This window comes from Mustela nigripes, chromosome 14 (assembly GCF_022355385.1).
Source record: "Mustela nigripes isolate SB6536 chromosome 14, MUSNIG.SB6536, whole genome shotgun sequence".
Taxonomy (NCBI): domain Eukaryota; kingdom Metazoa; phylum Chordata; class Mammalia; order Carnivora; family Mustelidae; genus Mustela; species Mustela nigripes.
In genome coordinates this window covers 107,146,597-107,167,449 of record NC_081570.1, presented here as the reverse complement: position 1 = coordinate 107,167,449, position 20,853 = coordinate 107,146,597, and the positions used below count along the sequence as shown (strand labels likewise).

General features: G+C 44.4%; 1 protein-coding gene across 1 annotated transcript in view; it reads left to right on the top strand.

Annotated features, from left to right (window-relative positions):
• The first annotated feature begins 19,598 nt into the window (after positions 1-19,598).
• Positions 19,599-20,853, top strand: part of RPTN (repetin) — a 3,844-nt gene continuing 2,589 nt past the window's right edge. Inside the window, exons 1-2 of the mRNA XM_059377123.1 lie at positions 19,599-19,736; positions 20,439-20,686. Of these exons, the coding sequence (XP_059233106.1) occupies positions 19,599-19,736; positions 20,439-20,686 (386 nt within the window). The remainder of the gene's footprint in view (positions 19,737-20,438; positions 20,687-20,853) is intronic.

Sequence of the window (20,853 nt, the reverse complement as noted above, 5' to 3'; positions counted from 1 at the left end):
AAGAAAGAAAGAAAGAAAGAAAGAAAGAAAGAAAGAAAGAAAGAAAGAAAGAAAAGAAAACCACTAAAAGCCATTTATTTGCCTTGTTTTTAACTGATGGTTGATGTCCTCATTCTTTGCCAAAAGACTAGAAGTCTTAACTGAGGCTCTTTTCTCTGGCCACATTCCTTCAGCTGCTGGAACCAAATATGATTTAATTAACTCACCAACGGTAAAAGCTCTCCTTGCCTCACTAACAAAAAAGCTTACTTTTTTGTGACTTACTTTATTGTGATTTGGTTTATATTTTTTTGAAAAGAAATTCTGTGGTGATAAAAATTTCAGTTTCGTAATATTTCTGACCATTGCTTCCTGTGAGTTAGAAACATTGTGATGAGTGCTTAGTCTGATGACATCAACACACATTCAGACTGTATTAATTGAGCACAGTGGCAGCATCACTGTGTAATAAACGTAATACTTTACCTTTTAATTCCATGATGAGAAAGAGAGCAAACTATGCTCCTTTGTGCCTTAAAAGTAGGACATTTGAAGTTTACCTTTATCTTCTCTCTCTCTCTCTATTTTTTTTTTTCGACGTGATGGGTGTGCACTGGTGTTAGAAAATGAAATGTTTCAGAACAACATACTTGACCCTTCAAATGTGGTCCATATACACTATGGAATATTATGCTTCCACCAGAAAGGATGAATAACCCAACTTTTGTAGCAACATGGACCGAACTGGAAGAGATTATGCTGAGTGAAATAAGTCAAGCAGAGAGAGTCAACTATCATATGGTTTCACTTATCTGTGGAGCATAGCAAATATCATGGAGGACAAGGGGTGTTAGAGAGGAGAAGGGAGTTGGGGTAAATTGGAAGGGGAGGTGAATCATGAGAGACTATGGACTCTGAAAAACAATCTGAGGGTTTGAAGTGGCGGGGGGTGGGAGGTTGGGGTACCAGGTGGTGGGTATTATAGAGGGCACAGATTGCATGGAGCACTGGGTGTGGTGAAAAAATAATGAATACTGTTTTTCTGAAAATAAATATATTAATTTAATTAAAAAACATGCTGTCAAGTTACAACTGCACCTGCATACTCAGCAGCCTGTGGGAAGCTGCCAGAGACACTATGTAACAAATGAACATCAAATGAGCATCGTTATGTTCCAATAAAACCATTTGTGGCCACTAAAATTTGAATTTCATATGATATTTATACATCACAAAATAGTGTTCTTCTTTCCATTTTTTTTTTCATTCAGTTAAAAATATAAAAAACATCCTTGGCTTGTCAGCAGTCAGGAGGCATGATTTGGCCCACAGCCATAGTTCGCCAACCCCTAAATTAGATGGTCATATTTCCTTGAATAGTATAGTTGTAGTTAGGGCTACTGGAAGTCAGGGAGATGGACCAGATCACTTCTAACCTCCCCACCAATTTGGGAATCTGTGGCATGTGTCACAGGCTACAGATGCTATCATGCAATCAAGTTAACCAGTTTAGTGAGCATTGTAATAGCCATTTGAGTGGGTGAGCAAGAAAGAAAGGCAGGGGGGAAAAGAGAGGTAGCAAATAAGAAGCTGCTCTCGAGGGGCACCTGCAGTCCAGGTGGGAAAACTAGCCTGACTCATATGGACACCAAGGGGATGAGGCAGTTTTAACACATACTTCTAATAGTGTTAAGGTCTCTAGAATATAGTTGGTGCCTAATAACTATTTGGTGAAGGAGTCAGTGAGTAAATGATACATAATATAATTGTCTCTAAACCTTATAGGAGCCCAACATGGTTGCAACGGTAAGCCCGTAGGTTCTGGTGTCTGACTGTCTGGGTTCAGGTCTTGCCACTGCCATTTACTACTTCCAGGACCTCAGACAAATTATTTGACATCTTTAAGCCCTTCTTTCCTATTTATAAACTGAGAGTAATAATATTATCTGTCTCACAAGTTTGTTATGAGCACCAAATGAGGTAATGGATGTAAAGCACTTGACACAGAGCCCAGAGAGCTCAATAAATGAGTACTATATATATATACATATATGTATATATATATATATATACACACACACACATATATATGGATTATGTATTGGGCCTAAAAAAAGGATAAGTTCTTGCCATTTGCAACCAAACGGATATAGCTAGAGAATATTATGCTAAGTGAACAAGTCAGAGAAAGACAAATACCACATAATCTCACTCATATGTATAATTTAAGAAATAAAATAAATGAGCAAAGGGGGAAAAAAGAAAGAAAGACAAACCAAAAAACAAACTCTTAACTATAGAGAACAAACATGGTTATCAGAGGGAAGGTTGGTGGAGGAGGGATAAAAGAGGTGATAGGGCTGCAGGAGGGCAACTTGTTGCGATGAACACTGGGAGATGTATGGAAGTGTTGGATCACTATATTGTATTCCTGAAACTAAATTACACTCTATTAACTAACTGAAATTAAAATAAAAACTTTAAAATATATATTATATATATGTTTATATACACACAAAGAAAAAATTTTAAGTCGATCCCCCAAAACAATAAAATTTCTTTAGAAAAAAAAGGTAACTATACAAGGGAATGGACATCTTTTTTTTTTTAATTTTTTATTTTTTCAGCGTAACAGTATTCACTATTTTTTCACCACACCCAGTGTTCCATGCAATCTGTGCCCTCTCTAATACCCCCCCCCTGGATCCCCCAACCCCCCCCCCCCCCCCCACCTCTTCAAAACCCTCAGATTGTTTTTCAGAGTCCACAGTCTCTTACGGTTCACCTTCCCCTTCCAATTTCCCTCAACTCCCTTCTCCTCTCCATCGGGGATGGACATCTTAATGAATTAGATGGGAGGAATCCTCTCACAATGTACATGTATATCAAATCTTCACAATGTACACCATACACTAGAATTTTATTTGTGAAATATACTTGAACAAAACTGAGAAAACAAAATAATAAAGGTAAAAGCACTGTTATCAGAGAAAGGAAGATTGATGGGAGCCTTGGAACCAAAGCAGTCTCCATGGAGAAGGGGATCTTAAAGACCACGTGCAGAGCAGAGGAGGAAGGTTGAGTGTGGGCAGGAGAGCAAGGACTCAGCCTGGAAGCTGGATTTGCCTAGGGGGGTTGGGAACCTTCATATTTCTTGGTGGCACAGGCAAGACAGATTTAAGGCCAATGCTAAATGATGAAAAAGGTGGAGTTGGTTCATGTTAACCTTATTGACAACCAAAAGCACAGTCCAGGGAGCAACTGAGATCCCCCTGAGATGCCTTGCCAGCAGTTACGGCTTAACCACTGCCACAGGAACAGCACCTGAGGGGCAGAGCCAGGGAAGCTAGCCCAGCTCCCCTCGGGAGCTCGCTGGGTGTGTCCTCTATGTACTGCTATCACCACCACTGGAGGGGAGGGATGTGACAGTGTTTGTCGAACATCTATGAGCAGGGCGTTGTGCAGTGAACAAGGAGGTATAAGACATTTTATGATTGTAAAAAGATTATAATTCACTTTAGATGGTACAACGGGGCAGGTCACGACTCCAGTAATATCTTCTGGTAAAAAGGGCCTGACATTCTGATCCAGCACTGCCTCAGTATGTGTCATTGGATATTATATGTCCACATTATAAACAAATCAAATCTGCTGCTATAGTTTTCAAACTGTTTGACTACAGAACCCCTTCCTCAAGCAAAGCTTAGGATGTTTGAAAACTAAAAGCAATTAGGTGAATGAGGGTAAGCAGCAAAGTCCTTCCCACCAGGCGCCTCACCTCAGCCCCTGACAGGTTCCAAGGAACACAGTTTGGAAACCACTGGGCTAGAGTCATAGAGTGTTGGCCAGCTCTAGCTTGAGGATCTTCTATAGTAGTAGATATTGTTGAACCAAAGCGCTGTGCTAGATAAGGTGTGCTGGGAAGCTCAGCTCAAGGAGACATCAAAGAAGGGCTCAAGGGGTGTTTCATGGTGGAGCAGGGGAGGCAGATCTACAGAAAGTGAGAGGTAAAAGAAACATTTCACAGAGGACTCACTGCCTGAGTGAAGTTGTGGACGTGGGCCAGGGCCTCAGCAAAGATACCATGTCAGCTAGAGCAGGCGGATTCTCGAGGGGGGATGGAGTTGGAAACGGGAGTCAGGTCAGATTGTGGAGACCCTAACACAGAAAGGGGCCCCCATCCTGGTCCCCAGTCTGTGATGTCTGCATTGCAGAGGACAAGAACCACAGGAGTATCTATACCGTGTCCCACTGCGGCTGTGGGTGACCTTCAGCAAACCTCCCTGACACCAGCCACATCCCTTGCAAGTTCATCAAGTGTCACATACCTGAGCTCTATGGTCACAAGGCCCTAAAAGGGAGCAGGGGTGAGGTCCAAGAGACTTGTGCTTGACACCCAAAGCAGTCGTGCCCAGACTCTCCAAACAGTAGCCAGTGTGGAACCTAGAGAGAAACAGAAGTATTGCCACAGGGAAATATTGTGAGGCTTAACAATGCATTGTGTCTGGCAGCTCCCCTAATTTAGGGGGAGCTAAAAACGTTTAAACTACCATCCTGTCCTTAATCCTAAAATGCCACACTAATCCCCTGTTACACTCCTGCATTCTTATGAGCATATGGGTGGCAACAGCTATTATGTTCACTTAACCGGCAAGTAAAGGCCAGGGGAGAATCAGTCATGATGCCTAAGACAACAAGAAATGGGAGTATGGGAAAGAACTCAAAATTCAGGAGACATTCGAGACAGGAAAGTATGGAAGGAGGCAGGGAGAAAGGGTAGGAAATGAAGAAGACACCGTCTTGGGTTCAGGCTCAGTCTTGGCGGGGAGGCCTAGGATGGCACTCTGCTCTGCACTGCCCCACACCCTGAAAATGTCCAAAGCAGCACCCCTTCCACTGTTGGGTAACTATTTACTTGTTTCCTTTTTCAGCCTGAAAGGTCCACAGAGGCTTGGATCCTGTCTATCTTGTTTGTAGTGTCCTCATGCCCACTGTTTACTGAGTAAACTAAATGGCCAGGCCAGAGAGGAAACATGGTAGAAGGCACAGAGGGACCAAACGAGACTCCAAAGCAGGCAGTCAAATGTAAATAGGCCACTGAGAACTGTGTGGGCCTCTGGCTGGGACCAGACAGAAAACTTCACCTCCTTCAGGCCATTATCAAATATCGCCTTCTCAGAGCAGCCTACCGCAGCTAGCCGATTACAGTCCCACCCTGTCCCTGCCTTGTTCCGCTGTCCCAACACAACCAGTCCCCAGCCCTGCCTCTTTTTCTCCTGAGTGCTTGGCACCGACTGACCCCTTACCAATGTTACTCACGTTATTATGAGTCTCCCCATCTTAGAACATGAAGCTGCATGAGGCCAGGGTTTTGCTGCTGGGACCCCTATGTCTAGAGCAGTGCCTGATGTGTAACAAGGTTATCAATAAACACCTGTTCAATAAACGAACCATGGAGAGAATGAGCCCAAGGTTTAGGGTAGTCTCCCAAATTTTCAAATCTGAACCCTTCTTCCAGAGTTCTTTCCCTGTGTCTCCCACTTATGAGGATGCACTGGAAATTCGATCTCTTGTTCTGCACTGTCCCCTCACTTACCCTTGCCCTGTCACTTCTCTCTCTTGTCACCCTTGTACACAGCATCAACTGAATGGCAGTTAGGAAGCAGCCCAGTGTGTATTCGTTCAAAAGCCTCCCCCTAACAAAGGCACCAGAGTCTTAGGCATGAAAGCTGTGGAAATCCCAGTGCCAGACAGCTAGAAATAGTACCCAGATCTGCTGGAAATCTGTGACTGGATTCATATTTTTTAGTTAGTCTCATTTCTTGAAGCAAGGATTTCCTCCCCACAGTGGCCTGTTGTATGAAATAGGAAGTCCTTCTCTTTGTCTTAAACTGATCTTTTGCAAGCCTTAAAGGGAGTGGGACTCCCTTAGTCTACATTAGGTGTTAGTGGACACAGCTATATTCGTATAATATATGCCCTTCTTGAGCTTACAATCTTCCATTTAATGCCCTCCCTGCTGTCATCCTCTGTAAAGGAAGAAACTTAATTTTGCCATTCAAACACATTAAGGGGCATGTGTTGTGTGCCTGGCACTGTTGTGGGCACTGGGGCTATAAAGTGCTCACTTTCTAGGGGAAGAGAGGGAGAATAAATGAGCCAATGTGCACCAAACCAGCTGGCAACAATAACTGCTAAGAAGAAAATTAAAGCAGAGTAAGGAAATAGAAAGCTCAGTGACGACTTATTATTTTCTATAGGGTGGCTAGGAAGCCTTCTCTGATAAGTTGACATTCGAGCAAAGTCCTAAATAAAATGAGGACTTAAACCACATGGCTCTCTGAGGGAAGAGCATTCCAGGCAGTGTGAAGAGCAAAGACAGAGGCCTTCAGATAGGAGGTTCTTTATCATCATTTCCTAGTTACCTCTGAAATTTTTATTGTTTGTTACTTTAAGTGTGGAGACCAAAATTGCATTGACTATTCCAGGGACTGGTCCACTAAAGACTCCTACTAATAATGATGATAAAAATAATCACAGCTTACATTTACTGAGTACCCACCACGTGCCCCTCACTGCCAGGTTCCCCCAGCTCGTTAACACCAGAGCCGGCACATAAACCTGGGCCCTCTGGCTCTGGAGCCAGGGAGGCTAAGAGCTAGTGTTCCTGGTTCCTTTGTAGTACACACTGCAAGGGTGTCCATCCTTTGGGTCTCCTCTTAGGTTTATTCACCCCGGGGAAAGTGCCCTGCCACAAGTAAGGGACACAGAGACCCAGAAGACATAGGCAGAACCTGCAGGGAGCCTGCCATTTGGCAAGGCTCTGAGCCTTGCCACAAGAGTGCAGCACAGAGGTCTGCTTGGCAGAGGAGGTGGGACAAACTGCAGGAGGCCGGGGCTGCCCAGCACACACACAGAGGTATATTCGCAAGAAACAGGGCCATAACCCTGGGACCCTCTTCCGGCACCATGTGGTCAGTGCGGAGCCCATTGCTCCCGATGGATAATTTAGGTTAAGTTTACATCGATCATGTGCCAAATGCCTTGCCTAGCTTTTTACAGATGAAAAAATCATATTGAAAGCAGCTAACATTTCCCATGGGCCCACTGTGTGCCAGCAGATTTCTGAGCACTTTGTCTTCACTACAATTCCATGCTGCGACAGAAACCAGTGACTCTCCAGAGCCTAGCATCTGTATATTCACGATCTAAAGGGAGACATCCACTAAGTGATAGGAAAAGAAAAGGTGGTTACTGGAGATAAGCTTCAAACAAAAATCTTGGATACTATTATGGATAAGCCTCCATGCATTCCAGGAAGACTGAGGGGGAGGAACATTGACATGGGTCAGGACTTGATAACAAAATCAAACAAAAGCTTGCTTTCCAAGGAAGAGCCTCCCCAGGATACAGAGGCTGCCAATGGCACAGAGCTCCCTTTAGCGAGTCTGGATCTGGACTTCAGGACATGGGACAGCATAGGAGGGTAACAAGTGCATGGCAGGGTTGCATCTGAGCCAGTACACACAGCCCACATCATCACAGCACACCCACTCAGTGCCCAGTGGCTGCAGCACATGCACCAGTCCCTCCTCAGAAGGGATCCTTCCAGGTTACTGGTGCCAAACAGCCAGGAGCTTACAGTTCCAGCAACGAAAGCCAGTTCCTGAGGCCAGATGCACCTTCCTCCCCTGCAGTGCAATTTATGCACTTCACACTTTTCACTAAATGTGTTTGCCAGCAAGGGAAATCCATGTCCCTTTTCTACCTGCCTTCTAGACTAAAGAGATGGTCCTCTCAGAATCTTAGTAGTCAGTGAGCAAAGCTAGAAATCATCTGCCCTTGCTTCCCTTGGTCCTCCCCATCCAACGTTCATGATGATTCAGTGTAAAAACCACCCATCTCCTCTTCTGCGAGATGTGTGGCTCTCTAGGACCCAGCTGAAGAGAGCCTGGAAGGGACGCTAGGAAGGTACTACAAAGGACTGGGTCATGGGGCAAAGGCAGCAAAGGGGACAGCACAGCATGAAGCAGATTATCTGAAATTGTCTACCTTCCATAACCCACATCCTCAGTACTCAAATTAATGGCACAGATCAAATTAGTCTCAGAAAGTTCCTCCACTGTTTCTCAAATCAGGTGGCTAGTAGGATAAATCATGACAGTAATTAATCTCTACCCATAAAGTACTTGAGCTCCTGAAACATTCTATAAATGGAGGCCTAAATATCATCAACACTGTGCCCAACCAAGGAGGTCAGGACCTCTGCAGCCCAGTGAGTTTCCAGAAAGGAGAAGATGGGCAGGCCCCTAGGAAGGGGAACAGAACGTGCACTTGACCACATCCTCTCTGTGCTAGGTTCGGGGTCAGAGAACAAGTCTGAGCAAACCTAGGATGCCCACGCAGATCTGCATGACCGTCAGACCCTGCTTTTCTCTGCCTTATGTCGGGTTAGTAAACAGGACCAGAGCGAAGAGTGGAACACAGTCTCAGGACAAGAAAGATCCTGTGGTTATACCCTTGTGCTAGACCATCTGGGTTCTAACTAGCTTTATGATTAACTTCTTGTGTGATGCTGTGTGACCTTGTAAAATTCACAACCTCTCTCCAGGAACCTTAATTTTTCCCTTTTCAAAGGCAGGAAGGCCCTGGATACTTGATACTCCCTGTTCTATGGAACCTAAGAGGTTCCCAGTACCGGGGCTTTGGTCCTTCCAGATGGCCAGAAATGTCCTGCATCCAACTTCACCAGCCCACCTCTACATGGCAGAGTCAGAGTCCAGGAAATACTGCGGAGGGGACTCCCAGCCTCTTCTCTTGCATACCAGCAGGAGCATGCTGGCATTCTGCACAGATGAATGGAGGCGAGATACTCAGATCAGCAGCCAGACTCCTCCCGACTCTGATCAGCCTAGGCAATGTGTCGGAACAAAATCCCACCTGGGCCTCTCCCTCTGCTGCCACTTTTCCTCCCCTAATCCTTCTCTTCTACTCCTTTGAACAAATAGTAAGGCGTGCTCCTTCTGAATGCCACAAGAAACTAATGATTTCTTCCCTGCAGGGTGCTGGGCCATGTGGAGCATCTGTGACCACAATAAAGAGGTTAGGGATTAAAGAGGATGAGTAGGCAGAACACCCATGGCAAAGGGATGTGGTAATGCCACTGAGTCTGGCTGAGGCCCACAAAGGGTGTGAGGCAGAGGGACAAGGAGTGCTGTCTGGGCTGGTCCCACTGTGCGGAGAGAACAAATGACGGTAAAATTTTGCTTTTCCCCAATCCTGGCCCCCAGCTCTTCTGTAACCTCTCCCAGAATGCTTTGCATTGTTACTGATTCTGTCTTCATCACTTAACATTTTGTCAAGAAGATAAATAAATAAATGAAGGAATGAGCCAATCAAGGAAGAAAACTCTGGCTTGGCCTTCAGTCTTTCTTGTTTCCTGACTATGCCAAGAATTTGCTATGCTAGGTGGACGTGACAAGTAGGTGTTACCATTCAGGCACCAAATGCCCTCATTTGGGGAGCCAGACAACAAATCACAGAGGATTGGGGACAGTACCGCTTCCCACTCCCAGATAATCTCCACCAGAGCCCCTAGGCCATGAGCTAGTGACCTCTAATACTCCTTCTATGCTCTGCTGGCAAAGGTCCCTGAAGGATTATTCCCCTTACTGAAGCCTTTGGAGCAAATCCCCATGATTACCTGCTTTTCTCTCCCTGCTCTCTCAGGACCCTGGATCCAGTATCCTACTGCACCTGACAGCTAAGGGAATGAAAAACAGGCATGAGCTTCTCGGGAACAGTGGGTAGTCTGCTCCTCTGGGGGAGCCTCAGGTTGGACACTTGCTGAGGATGGCCTGGGCACTGACCATCTGGGGCCAGGCAGGGCAAGATGACCTCCAGAGGCCCAATGAGTCCAAGGCTCACTCAACACTGCTCTCAGTGTGCCCACTCCAGAACTCGATGTGTGCAAGCTGACCAGTGTTACAGATACACTCAGCTACTGGCAAGAGCTGCAGCTCCCAGGCTATGCCCAGATCCCACCCTATCAGCTGGGCCTGGAGTCCGCAGCGCCCAGCTAATTCTGGGGAAACTAAAACTGTCTCTCCATTCTTTATCCATGCAAATCCTTCAAGATACTAGCAGCCATTCCTCAGGCCTCCTGAAATCATCATAGCCCACCACCGGTCCAGCTTATAAACCCATCTTCCTGCCTCACACCCTGTATCAAGCTATCATTTTGATAGAGTATTCTTTTTATTCCCAAGAGTCAAACCACAAACGAGCCCTAAATCCCACACAGAACTCCCCATGGAGCACAGACTTGCAGAGGTGGGCAGTTGTCTGGTTCAGCCACCCACTGGGGCCCTAGCACTGTGGCAGGGGACATGAGGGGAGCAAAACAAGAGAAGTCTAGATACATGCCCACAGGGAACTCATCATCTCATTCAGATATAAGAAGTATACATAGAACTACAGCACACAACAAAGAGTCCACATGAAATGAGAGCTTAGCTGTGTATTTCTAACTCCCACTCTACAAGGGACACAGGAGCAAAAGAAAGCCACTCAGTGTCAATTTTTTAAAAACTGGGCTCTCGGGGCACCTGGGTGGCTCAGTGGGTTAAAGCCTCTGCTTTCGGCTCTTGTCATGATCTCGGGGTCCTGGGATTGAGCCCCGCGTCAGGCTCTCTGCTCAGCAGGGAGCCTGCTTCCCTGCTCGCTCGCTCTCTGCCTGCCTCTCTGCCTACTTGTGATCTCTGTCAAATAAATAAACAAAATCTTTAAAAAAAAAAAAAAAAGTTCTATGAGAGCTTAAAAAAACTGGGTTCTCCCTCTCCTTTTGCCTCTCTCTCTCTTTCTTTCTTCCCCCACTCTCTCTCTCTCTCTCTCTGTCTCTCATGAATAAATAAAATCTTAAAAAATACATTATTTTGAAAAAAAGCAGAAGCCTTAAAAAAAAAAACTGGGAATGGCAAAGTAGAGCTGGTAGGAGACAGGCGGATGAATTAAGAGACTGTCTTTTCCCTTATACAGCTCAAAGTCTTGTGAGCTAGGCAAACACAGACACAGCCATCTACAGAACACAGAAGAGAGCATCGCAAACACTGAGAGTAAGGGCTACAGAGTATGGGGCAGAGCAGAGAGGAGATAGTTCTGGTGAAGAAGAGCTGGAGATGCTGTTATAGAAAAGGTAACTATTTAAATGTGTTTAAAATGGGAAGAATTTGGGGGCACCTGGCTGGTTCAGTCAGTAGAGTATGCAACTCATAAATTCAAGCCCTACATTTGGCATAGAGCTTTAAAATTAAAAAAAAAATTTAGGTGCATTTGGGTGGTTCAGTGGGTTGAGCCTCTGCCTTCAGCTCAGGTCATGATCTCAGGGTCCTGGGATCGAGCCCTGCATCAGGCTCTCTGCTTCTCAGGGAGCCTGCTTCCTCCTCTCTCTGCCTGCCTCTCTGCCTGCTTGTGGTCTCTGTCAAGTAAATAAATAAAATCTTTTTAAAAATTTTTTAATAAAAAATTTTAAAATAATAAAATGGGTAGAATTTTTTTAGAAATGGAGAGGAGTGGGTCCAGGGGGTCTTCCTGCTCAGCAAGGAGTCTGGTTCTCCCCCCTCGTTCTGCTCCTTTCCCCCTACTCATGCTCTCTCTCTCACCCTCTCTCTCTCTCAAATGAATAAATAAATAATCTTTTAAAAAAGAATTTTGAACTCGATTCTTATGGAAAAGTGAAAACCCTTTATTCTTATAGGAAACTATAACCCTCCTTGAGAAAAGACAATTACTCTCAGGATAGTGTGAAGAATAAACTAGAAAGGAAGACTGGAGGCTAGGAGTTATGTTGCTAGCTGCATAACAGTCATGGCAAACAGAAAAAAATCCCTCCCTGAGCCGTAGCTGGAGCAAAGGCGAGCGACAAGAAATGAGTTAGGACAGAATCTCAGAGCCAGGAGACCTCAGGGAGCACAGACAGGCAGAAGTAGGAAGGTACCCAGCTCAACCAGTCATGTCTTCAAAGCCATCCCTCATTTAAAGATAGTCACAAAGTAGCAATATCCTTTCCAAGCTCGCAGTGAAAGCTGGGACCTGATGAGAAGCCAGGGCCTCCAGTTCTCACCCTGAGGGCTCTTTGGGGCACCAAGGGGAGGGGCCAGGAGAAGCTGCAGGGAAAGGCAGGAGGAGATCCAACCACTTGTACAAGGGAACAGGCAGATGCCTGAGCACTGATTTCCACATACCCAGACTCCCCAAATTCACCTCTTCCCGTCCTGAAGGAGCTGACATGGGGGGTAGAAGGGTGGAGGCCAGAGAATGGAAAACACTGATGGAACCCCAAGTGATTTGCTAATAATACCCAAAATACAATGGAAACTTCACAGATTACAAAGTATATTTATCTGTCTCCCTTGCCCCATTTCCTCTACTCCCACTTTACCTCAGGACTTACTCATTCTTTTGGTCAACAAACCTTTATTAGGTGCCTACTATTGTGGGTTCTTTTGTTGCTACTGGGTTGCAAGTGTTGTACAAGCCCTCCCCCCACCCTGGGGAGGGTGGAAATATGATGCCAGGTGCGCAAAGCCAGTCCAAAAAGCCACATATTATATGATTCCATTTACAAGAAATTTCCAGAATAAGCAAGTCTAAAGAGACAAAGCTGATCAGCAGTTGCCATGGGATGGGAGAGGGCAAAATAAGAAATGACTGTGAATGGGCGTAGGGTTTCTTGGGGGTGGGGAGGGAGGGAAGAAAATGTTCTAAAAATGAGATTTTAATGATGATTGCACAATACTAAAAAACACTGAATGGTACAATTTAAATGGGTGTGTTGTATGGCATATGAATTATATCACTTATAAAATCTTTTATAAAGATGCTCTTTAATAAAAAGTAGGAAAAAACTCAGAAGCCTAAGTTGAATGATCCAATTTCAGTCACACGTGGCAGACTTTGAGGACATATGTTTCGGTCTGTAGCATTATTAACTATATTCTGGGGAATTATCTAAAACCCCATGGGCTCTGCTCAGCAATAACTTCTGAAGCTTTCTTGCTTGTGTCATGGGGCGGTAGGGGGAACATGGTCTGAAACACTGGGGAGGTGGGGGATGATGCAATCTTTTATCCAAAAACAAAAGCTATGAAAGAAGAAAAAACTGGACTACACACTGGCTGTAGGAAGCCCAGCTCCAGATGCAAACCTGTGCACCAGACTCTCAAGAACCCAACATCCCTTTCCTTTGGCTCAAAACACATTTTCCAACAAAGTTAAAATAGCGCTGAGGCCAGTGTTACCTTCAAAAACCACTGACTCTCACAGATGTCATTAATAGGGAGATGGCCTATAATTAACAGGAGGGTAATTCATCTGCAAGGAAAGATTTTTAAAATGAGAACTTATTTGTGCAGATGATAATAAACGACCCTTCAATATCAAGAAATCTCAAAGACTTTTATGCCTATTAATTAGTCCTACTCCTCTCCAGGAGAAGGTGATCATTTTCCCCCCATCTCCAGTTTATCTACGTGCTTAATTCCAAAAGCTAAGCAGGAATGGAGAGCCTGCCTCAGGATTACACAAGGGCCTCCCTTTGTCATACAAATAGCCATGCTCTGGGTTGTGAGGATTTCATCTCTAAATAGGCACCCAACTTCTCAACAGAAGGAAAAAGGAAGTCTAAGAGTTCCGTGATAATTATCCTAATGATTTGGTCAAAATATGCAAGGAGACTTCCTGAAAATTCTATTAGCTCAAAATAGTACCTGTCACACCCACCAGGCCCCATCTGTATCTCATGGGAAATGAACAGTAAGGGGTTTAATAGGGTCAAGACCTGAAAGGAATGGGCAATACATGGAACTTCTTCCATCTCATTCTGTCAACTGTAAAAACAGAGGCTACTTTTTGTATGCATGTTTAAAAAAATTTTAAGAATAAGCTTCTGTTAATCTCTTCAAATAGATTACAAGCTCCTTCAGTGTTGGAACCTTTAGGTACACAAGAAGCACTAGAAAATAATAAATATTTGACTGGCTAAGCATCAGAAGGTTCTCAGTTCAAAGTTGGATTCCATTAAAGTAGGTTGTTAGGAAGTTTGGTTCTTTTACTTTAGCTTTTGCAGAAAACCATTTCTCTCATTGTGGAGCAGGCTATCACCAGTCCTGTTACAAAAGGTGATATAAACATAGGGGTTGTGAACAAGGGCTTTGGAGCCAGGAAGTTGTGGAATCAATGAGCCAGTTATTCATCTTTCTTTGACCCTCAGGTTCTCTGTTTGAAAACTCATGATAATATTCCCTGCCTCACGGAGTTGTAGAAATTAAGCAAGATAACACATATAAAATCTTAACATAGAGCCTAGCATACAATAAGACCTCAATAAATTGTAGCTTAAAAAATCTTGCCTTTGAAAACACAAGGCCACATTCCAACATGAATGCAAAAACACACTGAAAAACAATGAACAAAAACAGTGGAAATCCTCATGCAAATTACAAATGTTAAATAAGTGACCAAACATTCACAATTTCCCTCCACATTTTCCATGGAGGAAGACTATGAAGCACAAGGCTCTGAGGACTTTAACACATTCATGAATAGAGCAAAGTTAAAACATAATCTCTAAAGCTAACCCTTAGATCAGAGTCACAGAATCTTAAAAATGTTAACGCCAGGGCGGGGGAAAAAACACTTGGAGATCAGTCCAAATCTTTCCTTTTACAGATGAAGAAATGTAAGACCAAGAGGTTAAGTGATTTGCCCAAAATTGCCCAGTATGTTCCATGATTTCTTCAAATATGTGTTATTTCTAGCCTCTCTATCCTCCCCTTTTTTCCTCTAACCAAAGTCTCCAATGCCTTGTCAATGACAGTCACAATTTCAACTGCAGAGAAAGAGCCTGTGTACCCCATGCTCCAGTAAGACTGAAAGCTCCTTGAAAACAAAGGCTGTGCTTGTGTCTCAGTGCCTACAAAAGAGCCTTCCATGTGCTCACACATCCCCACTGATGGACTGACTGGGTGGCACACAGTTCTCTCTCCTTCCTGTAGGAACTTACTAAGCATTGAATGTATGCATACATAGCAGACCCTACTGTGGAGGGGTCTCTCCACTGCAAAGAACTGCCCATCTAAACAAAAGAAAGCATTTCTAGGGAGCCCTGGAAGATGCCAACATCTTGGGGGCCACAGCTTTGCCACTCTATGGCATTGGCTGTTGTCTTTACCCTCTACCCTTCTGACTGCCATTCTCTTTATTTGGGTCACCAAACCTTCTCTTGGTTTTTGCTTTTAATGGGTAAGAAGAGTCATAACTGAACAGCACTCACAAGTCAAGATTCAAAAGCAGAAAGAGATTTCAGGATTTACAAGCAGACTGAAGCAAGTCCTGACAGTGCCAGAAGACCCCGAAGAGCAGAGAATGCAAGCAGGAGGAAAGATGGCAGGATCCCAGAGGCAGAAAGCCTGCGGGATGCTGGAAGGAGTGCCAAATCTGAAACCCCTTAGGGGCTCCTTCAGCACACCACAGTTCTCTGAGCTATCCAGGCCTAAAGTCTTGAGTCTCCCTTGACTTCTCCATCTTCCCTGCCTTTCATCTAATCTAGCCCCAAGTCAAAGCTCTCACCATTTCTCATGTGTGCCATGAGATCCAAAGGTCTCCCTACTCAGACATTCCTCTTTCCAATTCAAATAGAAAGCCTGAACAGACCCATACCAGTAAGGAGATTGAAACAGTCATTAAAAATCTCCAAACAGGGGCGCCTGGGTGGCTCAGTGGTTTGGGCTGCTGCCTTCGGCTCGGGTCATGATCTCAGGGTCCTGGGATCAAGCCCCGCATCGGGCTCCCTGCTCCGCAGGAAGCCTGCTTCCCTCTCTCTCTCTCTCTCTCTCTCTCTGCCTGCCTCTCTGCCTACTTGTGATCTCTGTCTGTCAAATAAATAAATAAAATCTTTAAAAAAAAAAAATCTCCAAACAAACAAAAGCCCAGGGCCAGACGTCCAATTCATCCTGTGTACTGCAGTCTGTGGTGACTGACTCGTCCCAGGCTAGCCAGAACTCTCCCCATTTTAGCACTGAAAGTCTTGTGTCCTGGGAAACCCATTGGTCCCAGACAAATTGAGATAGCTGGCCACCTTACTGTGGCCAGATTAAAATCTTCCCCCAGACAACGCTTTGATCATGTCATTTTCCTGACCAAAATGTACCCTGTTCCCCATTTCTCTTTAAACTAACCTTAAAGGGATGCCTGGGTGGCTCTGCTGTTTGAATGTCTGCCTTGAACTCGGGTCATGATCCCAGGGCCCTGGGATTGAGCCTCATATCAGCAGGGTCCCTGCTCAGCAAGGCATCTGCTTCTCCTTCTCCCTCCACCCTCCCCACTGCTCATTCTCTTTCTCTCTCAAATAAATAAATAAAATCTTAAAAAAAAAAAACAAAAAAAAAAACTAGCTCAAAGCAGTCCCAAAATCTGTCTCAGAGAATGTATAGAAACACTTTGGGGGGATGCCTGGGTGGCTCAGTGGGTTAAGTCTCTGCCTTAGGCTTAGGTCATGATCTCAAGGTCCTGGGATCAAGCCCCGCATTAGGCTCTCTGCTCAGCAGGGAGCCTGCTTCCCTCTCTCTGCCTGTCTCTCTGCCTACTTATGATCTCTCTCTCTCTCTCTCTGTCAAGTAAAAAAAAAAGAACACTTTGGGTTGAGGTAAGAAAACAAAGATTCTGAGCCTGGCTTTTGTCATAATAGTGTGAGACCCTTGGCAAGTCACTCCATTTATCTGGACCTCAGTTTCCTCATCTGTAAAATTAAGAGGCTAAAACTAGATTTCCTTTGCAGCTCTAAAATTCTCTTAATTCAATTCTTCTACATACCCTCCATTCCAACCAGACTCACCAGCTTTGGTCTTTCCCTTCTCTCCACCAGGATTTCTTTCCTTACTTTTCTGCCGACCTGAATTCCATGAGGAAGGACACAAATCCTTCCTGTTGAGGGGAGCCTGGACCTACCCCACAAAGACTCCACATGTACCGAGGTTGTCTGACTCCCAGCATTTCTCATGCCCTGCTCTTTCTGTTCAAAATCTTTTTCTACATGAAGCTTCTTTATTCCAACTGAACTAAAATCTCTGCACTTCTGTGATTGCCTTCAGAATGCTGAACACATAGTCAATAATAGCAAGCATCATCACTAACTCACATCTAGGTGTGAGGCAAAAGTAGAAAGTAGAGGTAAATCTAGAATTTTTTGCACTTTACACAAGATTCCAAAATGCTTCCAAAAATCAGTAATTGACTTATTCCACAAAAAGTTACTGAGATTGTTTAAGAGATTGCTGACCTGTCACAGGTGCAGAGGTGAGGAATAAGCAGTGACTCCAACAGCAGCTCTACTCACAGATGTCATAGCATCCACACTGTCCATCAACTTGTAACATTTTTAGGAAGACCTTAAAAGGTGGCAGCTCGGGGCGCCTGGGTGGCTCAGTGGGTTAAGCCGATGCCTTCGGCTCAGGTCATGATCTCAGGGTCCTGGGATCGAGTCCCACATCGGGCTCTCTGCTCAGCAGGGGGCCTGCTTCCCTTCCTCTCTCTCTGTGATCTCTTCCCTTCCTCTCTCCTACTGTGATCTCTCTGTCAAATAAATAAATAAATAAATAAATAAAAATTTAAAAAAAAAAAAAAAAAAAGAATGGTTGAGGGGAAACTGCAATTAAAAAAAAAAAAAAAGGTGGCAGCTCCACCATCATCAAGCCCTTCCTCCCCAAATTGGTCATGTATCTAATTCTCCCTCTAGTAGGTAAACCTGTTAAATGAAAAAAAAAAAAAAAAAAAAAAGTTAAAATTAAAACAGGTCAATAGATTAAAATATACATATCTACCTACATAAGCAAGATAGCCTAAAATAAATCTCTTCCAGGAACTATATCCTGGCTATTTACCTAGAATCACTAGTCCCTACTCTGACAGGTATTTATAAAGTGAGCATATCAATATCCTTCTTTGGTATGATTTAACAGTTGTCCTCCATTAGTCTTGGTAAGTGGCACATATTAAGGATGAATGAAACCTACACCTGTCTTTTGGGACCCCCGCAGCATGCACAGATACACACACACTCCCCTAATTAAATGGGGCTGGGACTTGAGCATCTATCTAATGACAAACAGGTTCGTGAGTAAGTGGGGGAAATAAATAAACCAAACGGTCTGCAGAGGGAGAGGTCAAGCTGGGCTGAGCTGGGCTGGGCCCAGAGTGATTCAGACTCCACCACAGAATGGGTGTCTCCTGGGATGGCCTAGCAGGACAATTAAAACCCCTATAAATAGGATGGGTTTTCAAGTCTCCAGTATCCTCTCTGGCTTCTGAATCTTCTACCCTTCCTCCCTAAGCAGGTAAGGCATGCATGGGAAGGGGGAGTGGAGAGGGTGGTGGGTTATGGCAGTATATACAAGGCTCTTGGTATCAGCTATAATGTGCTGGGCTGGGGAGGTCTGAGACTGCTCCCTGTGCATGACAGGGTAGAATCCTGCTTTCTTTTTGGCTCTATCTGAGAATATGATGATAGCTGGGGTGGCCCACTTCCAAGACTTTAAAATATACATGCCTTTGTTTCAGCATGTCCTGGAAATCCCAAAACTGAGAGCTAGGACTGTTGGTAAATAGCTTAGTCTCCCATAGTGTAGTATTGACCTTTCATGCAAGTAAGGCAAGACCGAAAAGTTTAAAGCTCATTGGGACCCAGGCCCTAAACCACAGGGTCACAGTAACACTAATGTCTCATTATAGTGAAATGCCCTAAGGAACTTATCATGTCCCATACAATTCATTGTGCCATGCATCCTTATAGGCATCACTGTATGCTTTTGGAAGTCCAGTGTGTTTTGCAGTTAGGGTTTCTTGGAGGCTTATAAACCCAGTAATCAGAATTTTTACAGCACAGGAAGAAAAATCATTGAGATCCAGATCCCAAAAGACCTTAGTTTTCCAACATGGCCAGTGTGAATCTAGCTGATTATATACACTTCCTCTCATCTGTGCAGTTAATTTGGCTTGCTATTTTTATCAGTAATAGTTTTTATATTAATTGGTTCTACTTTATAAGCATGCCCCAAATGACCATCCATGCCAGAAGTACATGCTGGAATTTGACATCCCAGAAAGTTTGCTTGGACCATGGCAAGCCTCTAGCCTTCTTCCCCACTTGAGCAAGGCCTATTCAGTTGGTGAAAACTATACTGACTTCTGTGGGCCTCCTGACCTTCCTTCCTTTTTGTTCTAATAAAAGAGTTTCAATTAAGCAAGTTCCACCTGGCGTAGGGGATGGGGCATGTAAACCACCTGCCATATGTTCTTTGTTTCTCAGGAAGTTGTCACTTTTCCAGTCAGAGACACATAGTTTGTGTCCATCTCCCATCTCCCACTGTAGTAAATATTTGGAGCCTGAATGTGGGTCAAAGGGAGTGAGGGGTATGGCTAAGAAGGGGCTCTATCATTTCTTAAACTTCTTTCCCTGACCAAAGGCTAGTGACCAAAATGCTATCTGGAAATGCTATCTCCTGGTCTTCATCCTAAGCACAGGAAAAATCTTCTTTCTTCTTTTAGGTTTATCAATTTTTGTTAAAATGGCTCAGCTCCTGAACAGCATACTCACTGTGATCAAGGTGTTCCAGAAATATGCCAAAGAGAATGGGAAATGTACCTTGCTTTGCAAGAAAGAGTTGAAGCAGCTGCTCTTGGCTGAGTTTGGAGATATCCTCCAGGTAAGATGCATAGACTTTGGCCCCATGAAGTCAAGTGTGAATGACTCTGACACCTGCATCCAGGGCTTGATGTTTTTCATTTGATCTGGTCATGCTCCATCCACCCTATAGGTAAAGATTTTCAGGAAGCTCCTCAGTATTTCTCTCCCAGCAGACACACATACTCACAGACATGCACACACACACACACACACACACACACACACACACCCCTTCTTACAGCTGGGCATGACATAAGGGAGCACAACTTCAAACCAGAAATAATTTCTCAGAAGAAATTCTAGATTTGTATCTTGATTTCTGTCCACACATTTTCTCATTCACTCACTCATTCATTCAGTAAAGAGTGATTGAACACCTGTTCCATTCCAGCACCATCCCAGCACTGGGAATGCAAACATGAATAAAACCAGCTTCTCCTTCCTCTAGGATCTCACAGTGTAGTTGGAAAGTAGGTTAAAAAAATAATTACAATATAATATGTGATGGGATGGAATAATCATGCCCACATTGGTCCAGCAAGAGATGCAGTTCTGAGGACAATCTGATCAAAGACTAGAACCAAGCCCAAGCCATTTCAGATTAATGGTTTCCAACCAAGGAAGGCTCATACAAGAGTGAAGAGGTTGGGGCATAGACACTGGCACACACTGTATCCACAGGAGAATAGCTGATTTTGCTCTTTGTTTTATCTTCTCACAGAGACCAAATGACCCAGACACAGTGGAAACCATCCTGAGCCTCTTGGATAAAGACAGAAATGGACATGTTGATTTTCATGAGTATCTCTTGTTGGTGTTCCAATTGGCTCAAGCTTGCTATCATAAACTGGATAGTAAGTCATGTGGAGATAGAATCTCCCAGCAAGAAGTGGAGCAGGAGGGAACACAAGACCATAGGTTTCCAGAAAATACAAGCAGGCAACACAGGCAGAGGCATGATGGAGAAAAGCAGGTCTCCCACTGCCCTCAGTCTGAGAGACAAAACCAGGATGCCCACCAGGATCAGTCAGAGAGACAGGATAGGGATTCCCATTATGGTCAGTCTGAGAGACAGGATAGGGACTCCCACTGTGGTCAGTCTGAGAGACAGGATAGGAACTCCCACTATGGTCAGA